Here is an 11,252-nt window from a genome sequence, read left to right as displayed (position 1 = left end):
TTTTGATTTATTGTAAAAAGTTAAAAAAAGAAAAGAAGAAACTGTAATTTTCACGGATTTTTTTTTTGACTAACTGAAAAAATTCTATTTTTATTGAAAAAATGAAAAAATTAATTCACTTAATATTTGAGAGCTGCTGTTGGCACCCCTACTTATACTTATTACACCCCAATTTTGAAAATTATTTATCACAACCCATTTAAAGATTAAAACACACTATTCAAACATTATAAATGCTTGGTTCAAATTATTATCTCAACATTAGAAAATTTTATAACACTCCTTCAAATAATTTCAGTAGTTGTTTACAACGATGATTAGCATCATATGAAACCTGAAAATTTGAAAATAAAAAATAAAAATTTAGTAAAAAAAATAAAAAGAATAATGATTTTTTGACATTCCCCCCCTCCTTTGACATATGCCCCCTACAACCTCCATCACAGAATCGTAGATCATTTGCCTCGGGATACATAGAATCATAAATCTTTTTCTTGTGTATTTCAAGGTAAATGATCTACGGCTCTGTAATGAGGGCATACAGGGGCCTATGTAAAAAGGGGGCGTCAGATTATCATGTCTGAAAAAAACAACCAGAGAGTTTACAGTGGCACCTAACTTTTACTTATTTTCAACCATCTATTTATTATTTTTTAATTGGGGTGTGATAAGTAAAAATTGGGATGCCAATAGTACTACTCTAATATTTTTTCTTCAGTTTTTTCTCTCTCATAATTTTTTTTTTATTATTGGGTTTTGGAAAAGTATTTATAATTTATATTTAAAACAGAAAGGTCAGGAGTCAACAGGAAATGGGTAATAATAATCTTCTCCACCCTTTCTCCATTATAAATAAATAAAGAATTAAAAGATTACAATAACAGCAAAACAAAGCAATCAAAGCAGAAGATTTACTCTACAATACAATATATAATAATATATAAATACAAAGCAAAAACAACAAAAGCAAGGACTGAAGAAGAGGTCATTCACATAAACACCACTTCTCTTCCATTTCACCTGCCTTTACTTCCCCACCTTTAATTTGATTCCCTTAAGGGTCTTTTTCTCTTCCATTGGATTGTTTAAACTCCAATCTCAAAACCCATATGAGCATCCCTATTTTTGCTTGATTCTGCTATTTTTCTCAGACTCTTAAACCACACCCTTTTCTGGGTTTCTTGGATTCTTCTGTAACTCTATTTGGATTCCTCCATATGCTTTCTACACCTATTATATTTAATTAAAACATATATATCTTTTTTACTTTGTAAAAATATTTATTGAATTTTAGTGGTTTTTTTTTTCTCTTTGAAATCTTTGTTTGGAAAGAGAAAGAGATGGGCAAGCAAGGGCCTTGTTATCACTGTGGAGTTACAAGTGAGTTTCAGTTTTTTGTTGAACATTCAATAAAATTTTGGCGTTTTTTTTTTTCTTTTTTGCCTTATTTTCTAAATGTAATTGGGTTATGTTTGTTTAAATTGGTAGGCTCTTTTTTGGGGGAAGAGTCTCATATGCTTGTGTATGTCAATGGTGAAGAGATTGCTAGAACAAAATAAATAAAATAAATAAAATGAAGAACATGAGTCAATATGCCTTCTTTTTTCTCCCTTCTAATTTTTTTAGCTGTTTGTGACTTTTTTTATTGTGATTAATTGAGGTTTGGATACCAACATAGGATCCTTGTATTGCACTTTCGAGAATTTATAGTTTCATGAAATTTTATGTGTTGGTCTTGGATGGTATTTTTTCAAAGTAATTTTATTGTTTGATTTATATCCTCTTTTTGTTATCTGGTCAACTATCTTACTAATAAAATTACTAGACTCTGGTGAACTGGCTTCTTACACAGTCTGTATTTCTGGTTATTTTTGGCTCTCAAACCTGTTTTTTTTGTCTTTAAATAATTGCTTTCTGTGCTTTAAAACAGAAATTTGATGGGTCATTCAATTAATTTACTTTTTGGTGATACCCATGTTGGTAAATTTATTTGGGACAATTAGTATTAGATTTTGTCCTGTGTTTTGTTCTCTCATGATGACATAGTTCAGCTTCCATTGAAACTCATCCTCAAAGCTTCGTTGACAGCAATTGTTCTGGTTTGAACTGTTCCATTTGATTCCTGAAATGGGTACTCGCAATTTCAGCAATTGTAGTATGCCATAACTCCAATACTGCTCTATATTGAAACATACTTCTGTTTGTAGTTTTAGAGCTAACTATGGAGTTCACTTATATATTTAGTAGTGAGTTCATTGGTAGGAGTGGCTACCTCAGGCCAAATAACAACTTTAATTACTTTAATTTAGTGAGAATTGAAGTGGTTCTTACATTCTAACATGTCTTCTGTCCACAGTCCACCCATTGTAATTATAATTTATAAGTACAGGAAGCAGAAGAAAGCCTATCCATTCTATTCTTTGAGGTCAGAGTGAGTTGATAACTCAAAGCTATCCAAATGGCTTTGGGGAAGAAAGAAAATCTGTTAAGGATTTCTATGCTATTTAGACTCGACACATCACTGTGAATTGTACCAAACGGTGCTTCTTCAACTGAGAATTGTACCACAAATCCTTCATTATGTTTTATCCTTGTTTTTTTTTTGGTCCTTTCTCTGTTGATTATGCTAAATTTCCATGAAATGGGACTTGCAATGTCTTCTTCAATTACCCTCTCTGAGAGGATGGTTGTTGCTTTTATATGGCATCCCTCTACTTATTTATCTTCTTCCTTCATCTACTCGTCTGTCTAAAACTCTTACCCACAGCAATGTATTTTACTTAACATTAAAGAAGCTAAGAGAGTAATGATTTTAATATTAGAAAGAGAGATAATTAACATTTGGCTATGTGTTGAGTTATATCATGTATCTAATTGCAAGAAGTAAAATACATGGATGTTGTATTATGTTTTTCTGGATAATTTGAGAAGGGTAGAACTTACATTTATAAGTGATAATACAATTTGTAAGTGTTGCATCCAATTCTATAATTTGTTGTAAACAAGCTCATTTGTCTCATTCTAACAAATACGTGCAAGTCAGAGTTCACCCTTATATAAGGCATCTACCACATTCTATTCCATGTTAGTCTATTTCTCAATTCGCGTCTACTTTCTCTCTTCTCCATTTAAGAGCCTCCTACATTGAGGCAGCTTTTTTTTTGTTTTGCTTCTTAGCCCAGGTTGTGCACGCCAATTTCTTCTTTTAAACTTGAAAAACAAAACCAGTCTCTCTTTTCTAAAGAGTAGCATTTGGGATGAAGATGACTTTGCTGGCTAAATTCTCAAATTATGAAGAACATGACATTGTTTTTTGTTAAATGTATTCGAGTGGTAACAATGATTTTGTAATAGTTGGAATCCATTCATTGTGGGATTCATATGAGCAGCCTCAGTTCCTATTTTCCCTCTATTTGATCTGTTTCTCATTTCAAGTTATATAATGTTATTGATTGTTGCAGGCACCCCTCTTTGGCGTAATGGACCACCAGAAAAGCCAGTATTGTGCAATGCGTGTGGATCTCGATGGAGAACAAAGGGGTCACTTGCAAACTACACCCCTCTACACGCTCGAGCAGAATTTGATGATTTTGAGGGTTATAAAGTTCCCAAAGTAAGGACCATACTCATTAAAACCAAAGAGGCAAAGTTGCACAAAGGAAAGCAAACCAGCGATAATGTTGGAGTCGAAGAGGAAGCCCCGGACTACGACCGTTACTTTAAGAGGGGTCTAGAGGAGGATATAAGCAATAGATCAAGTTCTGGGTCAGCCATTTCTTACTCCGAGAGCTGCGCACAATTTGGTGGCACAGATGCAAGTGAGTTGATAGTTTGAATAATCCTTGTGGTTGTGTGCTTTTGTGTTAAATGTCCTTATTCATTAACATTAAGCTTTGTTGAATTTAGGTGTGAACATATGGTATTTATATTTCAACTACAACCTCAAAATGAGAGCTGACTTTAGTGTCACTGTGATGGAGTATTACATGGATAATCAAATGTAAAGAAAACAATGGTTGGGAGGTTCAGACGATCGTTAACCTCATCAATCGAATCTTTCTCATTTCATTTTTCCTTTTGACGAGGATCAGAGGGTAGGGCACTTTAGGATGGAAGGTTTTTTTATTTTTATTTTTTATTTTTTTTAAATCTTTACAAATACTTATTTCTCGTTTCTTCCTTGAGCTTTCCAGCTATCGCTGTTTGAGGCCTAAGAGTTCCACCTAAGGTGTCATTCTTCATATGACTAATTGTATTTGATATGATCTTAACCTATGATCATCTTATTGCCAGGGGCATCATTTTAGTTGATTTCTGTTTTTTAGTGCAAAGCAAGTTTTAATCCATTAATTACTGATAAAAAAATAATTGTGAATCCGTTATTCAAATTTTAGTTCATAGCAAATTTATTTGTGTTACTTGGTCCCGTTCATTAATCCTTTTTCATACATCATGGTGCTTCACTGGTCACATTATATCTCTTTTCGAAGTTGGCAGGTTGTAGCATTTTCCTCTAGAAAAAAGATTCATTGGAGTTTGGCTTCCTTTGCTATATTTTGGGTCACCCCGAAGAAAAGAAACCACAAAGTATTCGAAGGCAAAGAGCATTCCCTTCAAGAGGTCATTATTAGCATTGTTGGCCTAATATTGTTTGGTGTAAAGTCTGAGGACTTCAATGGGGATTTTTTTTAAGGTCTATTGTTTAGATGGGATTCGGATTGTAAGGAGAGAGGTATCATGGCATTGAGTGATCACTTTCTTGTGTGTGAGGCAGGTCATCTCATCCTCTTTCCCTTATTAAAGTAAAACTTACACTTTCAATAAGGATAAAAATGGAAAATACATGAACTCTCACTTATTTCTTCTATTTCCTTTACCCCAAAGTCACAATTATGATCCAATGGGAGCTTGTTAGTGCAAGTATGACACATCTGATATGGTTATATCTCCCTTGCTAGTAATGATATTTAACATACCTGATAAAATAATAATCACGTATAATGGTTTTCATTCTTGCATGATATAAGGACTTATGCAATGGATTTCGATTGTCGGTTAGGAAACTGCATTGAAGATCCCATTGTTACACTTTTTCAGGTTCAGCCCAATCTGTCGCATGGGATACACTAGTGCCATCTAAGAAGAGAACCTGTTTTAGTCGCCCGAAGCCATCACCTATTGAGAAGCTCACAGAAGATTTATGCTCTATTTTACATGAACAACAATCTTCTTACTTTTCGGGATCTTCAGAAGAGGATTTAATTTTTGAAAATAGCACAACAATGGTATCCGGTGAGATAGGTCATGGGAGTTTTCTTATCAAACATCCGAACTTTGCAGCTCGAGAAGAGGAATCAGAAGCTAGCTCCCTTTCTATAGATAAAAAGACAATCGTTGTAAATGAGGTTCATTCTGGTTCCGCATCTCTTCATGTACATATCGAAAGCAAGGGTACTAGTTTTCCAAATGTCCAAATTGAGAAAATCAAGAAGCCTTTGGCACAAGTGACCCAAGGGCACATGAAAAGGTGATTTTGGGTTATTTTAATTTTGGCTAAATATAACTCAAAATTCTCATTAATACTTCCTAAGTGTGGCATCAATGAATTAAAAGAACCCAATACCAAGATTAGTCTTGGGGCTAACCAACGAGTGTTGGGTGTAGTGGCCAGGGCCTCCCTCCGAAAAGGGAGAGGTCTTGAGTTCAAACCCCCTCGTTGGCCATCCCCCTGGTGCTTTAAGAGGTCAGTACACTGGGCACATTTTGGAAGGGGTGACTCATGTGTCCATGGGAATAGTTGGACTAAGTCTGGATACCCATGTATCAAAAAAAAAAAAAAAGTTTTGGGGCCCTGGAATTCTGACTTGGTATCCTGGGATAACGCAAGTTTTTACCTGGTGTTCATACTTACACGTGTTAGAAACATGACGTTTGTGTTCTTTTCATTGCAGGGATAAGTCTCAGCATGAAAAGTTAAAAATTCTGAGAAATCCCAATTCACCATTGAGATCCATAAGTCTAAAAGTAAGATTGCACTTCTAAAGTTTCGTGATTTAAGCAGAAATTATTGTTTGAAGCTATTATCTGCATGTAATGATTGCATTCATGTGGTTATTGGCGTTATCTAAATCCATATATAAATCCAAAAGTAAGATTGCACTTCCTAAAGTTTTTTGGTTTAAGCAGAAATTATTGTTTCAAGCTATAGTCTTTGCATGTAATGAATGCATTTACGTGTGTATTGGCGGTACCCGAATTTTGAGATGGGCATTTTTATTTTCAGTTCTTTCTTGAGTTGCTCTGTAGCTCACATGATTATAGTCCATGTTTGGTTAGGATGTTGTTAATTTCGAGGAGTTTCAGAGACATTTGACTCATGAAGAACAACAGCTATTGATGAAATACCTCCCTCTTGTGGATACTGCCAGGCTCCAAGATAGGTTGGTTTCCTGATTCCTCATGTCTTGTTTGATGATTGCGGTAAAAGCATGGATTAAAATAGTTTGCTATGACACATATTGGATGGTAAAGTAGGAATTTTTGCTTATGTGATGCACGGAACTGTGTGTCATGTACTAAGATTTGAGTGTCAATGGGCCGGGTTTTGGCCCGATCCGGCCCACTATGTACCGGGTTTGGGTTCAGTTATTAAGTCCATTTAGCTATCGGGCTGGACTAAGCTCATTTAATAATAGGGCCAGGTTTGGGTTTTGAATGGAGGCCCGGTCTGCTATACTATATTAAATACAATAGATAATAGTTTTATTATAAATTAATAATGATCCCCTTACCTTCGTAGTGTCTTTGAAAATGGGTTTGGCCCAGTCCGCAAATGGCCCGAATGTAGGTGGAAGTGGACCGGGCTTGGACTAAGGTTTTATTTATTAAGCCCAGCCCGATATTTAGATGGGTTGTGTTAGGGCTGAATGTTTAAGCCTAAAAAAGCCCGGCCCATTGACAGCCCTAACTAAGATACCATAATAATAATTATAATTTATTTGTTATAGATTATAATTATTAGGACGTACTGATTCTTATTCCATCTTATATAAGTGCTTCTAATTTTGCATGGTATGTAGTGGTTTCTGAAATGGGTGTATACTCCACACTACTCACAATATCTTGTCATCTCATGTGCAGCCTTAAAAGCATGTTTGATAGCCCTCAATTCATGGAGAACCTATCTTCCTTCCAGAAATTACTTGGGGAAGGGGTCTTTGATCTCTCTTTTTCGGGAGAGAACACCGAAGCGAGTAAAACTCTGAAGAGGCTTGCGATAGTTAATTTGAAAAAATCCAATTGGGTGGAACACTATAACCTTCTCAAGGTCTGAAGTGGTTATTGCCTTAGACATATCGAATTGTAGGGTTAGTTTTGATTGGACTTTCTTGGAAACTGACAAGGCAACTGATCCAAATCGTTTTTTCCTTTTTTTCCTTTGCTTGGCTCTAGGATGTAAAATGTAAACAAATTATAGGAGGGAAGGGAGTTGCAACAGGATTAGAGTCAGGAAGTGTGGTACTTGGAAAGCGACATCGTGATGGCCAAAATCAGAAGATTTCAGGTTATCCATTTTCAAATGAGTCTGACCAGCCTTACTAACATAGTGAGGAAAAAAGGCCTTACTAAGCCTCATCCACCATAAAGAGACCTTGAGATTTGTAAAACAAGTCATCGAGATTTGTAAAAAGTCTCAAGGTCTTTTTGACGATGGATGAGGCTTAGTTAGGCCTTTTTCCTCACCATCTTAGTAAGGAAAGGGTTTCTCTTTTCTAATACCCTTTCAGAAAATTAAGTGCTCATAGTTTGCATTTATTTTCACCTTTGTTGCACATCTTATGCTTTTATTTCTTTATATGAAGTAGGCACTTTGAATCCACTTTGACAACTCTGTATGTTTTTTTTCCATGTTTACAAGCTGTATCATACCACTATATTAATAGATTGTTTGAAGCTTTACTATCACTGAATCCTCTAATAGGCATTGTTTAAAGCTAGGTATTGTTTCTAAGCATAGGTACAACATAAAAGTCAAGGTTGACAACAGGATAAAGTTCATATCATCATCATCTGTTGAGTATATGTTTTCCTCCACTCTTGGGTGTCATACCCTAGTTAAGTCACGTGACCCTCTTATATTCATAGTTCTCCCCCTCTCCAACATATCGGTCTTTTGGAGTAGTTGGTTGGTTAACATGGTATCGGAGCGCTAGGTTTGTTTAGGTCACGGGTTCAATTCTTTCCACCTTTATGAGTGAGGTGGTGTGTTGCGTGTATATTTTACTCTACTCTCCGGAGTGTCATACCCTAGTTAAGCCCGTCTTATATTCATAGTTCTCTCCCTCTCCTACAAATCGTTCTTTTGGAGTAGTTGGTTGGTTAACATGGTATCAGAGCGCTAGGTTTGTATAGGTCATGGGTTTGATTCTTTTGATTGTTATGGGTGTGGGGGAGTGTTGAGTGTATATTTTCTTCCACTCTCGGGTGTGTCATACCCTAGTTAAACCCTGTTACCCTGTTATATTCATAGTTCTCCCCCTCTCCAACAAATCGGTCTTTTGGATTAGTTGGTTGGTTAACATGGTGTTAGAGTGCTAGGTTTGTATAGATCACGGGTTCGATTCTTTTCACCCTTACGGGTGAGGGGGAATCTTGAGTGTATATTTTCCCTCCCTCTCGGGATGTGTCATACCACAGTTAAGCCCCATGACCCTCTTATACTCCTATACTCATTGTTCTTCCCCTCTCCAACAAATCTGTCTTTTGGAGTAGTTGGTTGGTAAAATCAGTATCTTATATAATGGAACTTGTCTTCAGTTTATTATTTACTACCTTAATCCACTTCATTTTCGGTATCCCTCTTAGAACACTCAATTTGCACCAAAGCAGTCCTCACAGGTGTTGTCATTTGTGTTGGTTGTTCATTCCTGAATCTTCAGTTGGCTTTCCTTTACTTATCTTCTATCAAGGCTATTCCTAGATTCACCAAAATGTGCCAATTAATTATTCTGTTTTCCAGTCTTTCTTCTCATCCATCTCAACACTGCTACATGCATTCCATATATTGTTTCTTGCTTCCCCAAACATTCCATACAACCTAGCTGATGTTATTTTTGTCATGTAAAGTTCTCTTTAATTTGATTAATTTGTGGGGTTTTAATAGCACTCCATAAGCACATCTCAACTTTTCACCCAACACTAATTCAATGAGTAACATCTGCTCCAATTTTCTATCTTTACAAATAATAGGGCCCAGTCCCAGATAAGATCATGGTCTCTTTTGGGGATTACTTCCGATCAATATGAGTGACAATTCTAAAGTTGCTTTGCATATGTTTTTTCATGGTCCAATAAATTTTAAAAAATTCTTAATTAAATACCACCATAGTTTTAGTTCTTCATTTCCTCTAGTCTCATCAACTCTACCTTATCATAGCCATCGGAAGTAAACTTTTAATTACCTTGTAAAACACTTGGTCAGCTGTATGGAAAAAAACATGCATGAGTGTCCAAATTTATTGAAAATGCATCCAAACTCCAGTTTGCATACGAGATTAAATATCAGAATTATAGTTACACTTTGATGGGGAAAGCAATAATTCCAAACTTGTAATAGGGCACATCTATTACATATTGCACTTTTGTCTTTTCTTCCCTAATGAAAGAAGGAATGATAGGCATTGTTAATTTAGAACAAGGGCAAAGAACTGAATTTTACAATGGGAATCCTTGGACTTGTTCACCACCGAGCTTTCTTTGGGGTTGTCTTGCAATTGGCATGAGTTTGAAACTTTTGAGCTCTTCAAAGACGCTGAAAACGATCTATATGGAGCCAACTAGTGGTGTCATAAGCATTGAGTGTCAATGCAGAAAACTTTTATACAAGACAACTTTATTCTGCCACTGTTTATCATAAATTGCTTTCTCCCCTCATTATAGTTTGTCCAAAGTGTTCTTCTGAAACCATTCTTTATAAATATCTCGCAAATTTCAGGGCCGAAAGCCACAATGACAATTCCCAAAAGGGTCATTATGAAGGCTAGCTATGAGACAAAAGACGTCATCGACAACGATGGCTCTTGCTTCAGTCCAATAAGTCTATTTGCTACCCCTCCCGATCGGAGCTCCCTCATGTTGGACTGTTTTCAGCAATTCAACGAAGACAGTTCCAATCAAGATCTTCTGTTGGACGTTCCATCCAATGGCTACTTTCCGCAAGCAGAGCTTCTACACCCATTGTCAAGTTTTGGTTTTCGACAGGCAAGCACTAGTGTTAGTGTAGTATATCCACAAATCGACCATCCTTGACATGGCTTGTCCATATTGTTTTTGAATTACTAGAGCTTATATGGTATCTCTTATGCCAGATTCCACAAAGGGACTATGATTTTCACATGTTTTGCGTGCTAAACACACGGTAAGTCTATGAAAAGGTGGGTTGATGGGTCTGTTTGTATTTTGCTTCCTTTAGACATAATTGAATAGAGGTCTGATTCATTTAACTGACCTAAATTATTTTGAGATAAGGCTTTGATGATAAAGATGATATGTTAGTTCTTACTTTGCAAATAAACTTGAGATACCATTTTATATAATTACTATTTACTCATGAATGTGTTTGTGGGGTTGTATGCACCATCACAAAATTATTTTCAAATAAAAATTCACAGAATAAGAGATCGGCTGATTAAATCGCAAATCACAAAGGGACTATGATTTTCACATGTTTTGCGTGCTAAACACACGGTAAGTCTATGAAAAGGTGGGTTGATGGGTCTGTTTGTATTTTGCTTCCTTTAGACATAATTGAATAGAGTTCTGATTCATTTAACTGACCTAAGTTATTTTGGGATAAGGCTTTGATGATGATATGTTAGTTCTTACTTTGCAAATAAACTTGAGATACCATTTTATATAATTACTATTTACTCATGAATGTGTTTGTGGGGTTGTATGCACCATCACAAAATTATTTTCAAATAAAAAGTCACAGAATAAGAGATCAGCCGATTAAATCGCAAATCAACGCCCTGCCCCCCCCCCCCCCCCCCCCCGATTGATCCTCCCCCAGCCCTCTGGCCTCCTAGTGAATGATTGAATTAGTGGGGAAGGGGGGGAGAGACCTCTCAGCCCCATCACAATGACCTAAGGTTGTTTATGCTGCACTGCCCCCCCCCCCCCCCGGACCCCCGCCGCCGAAACAGTTTTCAGTTTCTTACACAAAATTACCAGGTCAGAGAAAGCTTCATTAG

General features: G+C 36.2%; 1 protein-coding gene across 1 annotated transcript; it reads left to right on the top strand.

Annotated features, from left to right (window-relative positions):
• The first annotated feature begins 955 nt into the window (after positions 1 to 955).
• Positions 956 to 10,595, top strand: LOC147393314 (GATA transcription factor 26-like). The gene is made up of 8 exons (XM_086455764.1): positions 956 to 1,380; positions 3,462 to 3,818; positions 5,098 to 5,527; positions 5,952 to 6,024; positions 6,337 to 6,440; positions 7,141 to 7,327; positions 7,453 to 7,564; positions 9,995 to 10,595. Exons 1-8 carry the CDS (start codon positions 1,341 to 1,343, stop codon positions 10,306 to 10,308), a joined length of 1,617 nt encoding a protein of 538 aa, XP_086311890.1. The 5' UTR covers positions 956 to 1,340; the 3' UTR covers positions 10,309 to 10,595.
• Positions 10,596 to 11,252: the final 657 nt, after the last annotated feature.

The sequence above is a fragment of the Akebia trifoliata genome, chromosome 10 (assembly GCF_017979445.1).
Source record: "Akebia trifoliata isolate Shusen 1 chromosome 10, ASM1797944v1, whole genome shotgun sequence".
Classification (NCBI taxonomy): Eukaryota; Viridiplantae; Streptophyta; class Magnoliopsida; order Ranunculales; family Lardizabalaceae; genus Akebia; species Akebia trifoliata.
Note: the sequence above shows the minus strand (reverse complement) of the source record. Positions and strands in the feature narration are given on the sequence as shown.

Coding starts and splice junctions, on each gene's coding strand:
- LOC147393314 (XM_086455764.1), top strand. CDS start 1,341: ATGGGCAAGCAAGGGCCTTGTTATCACTGTGGAGTTACAA. Junction 3,819..5,097: donor ATTTGGTGGCACAGATGCAA/GTGAGTTGATAG, acceptor ACACTTTTTCAG/GTTCAGCCCAATCTGTCGCA. Junction 7,565..9,994: donor CCAAAATCAGAAGATTTCAG/GTTATCCATTTT, acceptor CGCAAATTTCAG/GGCCGAAAGCCACAATGACA.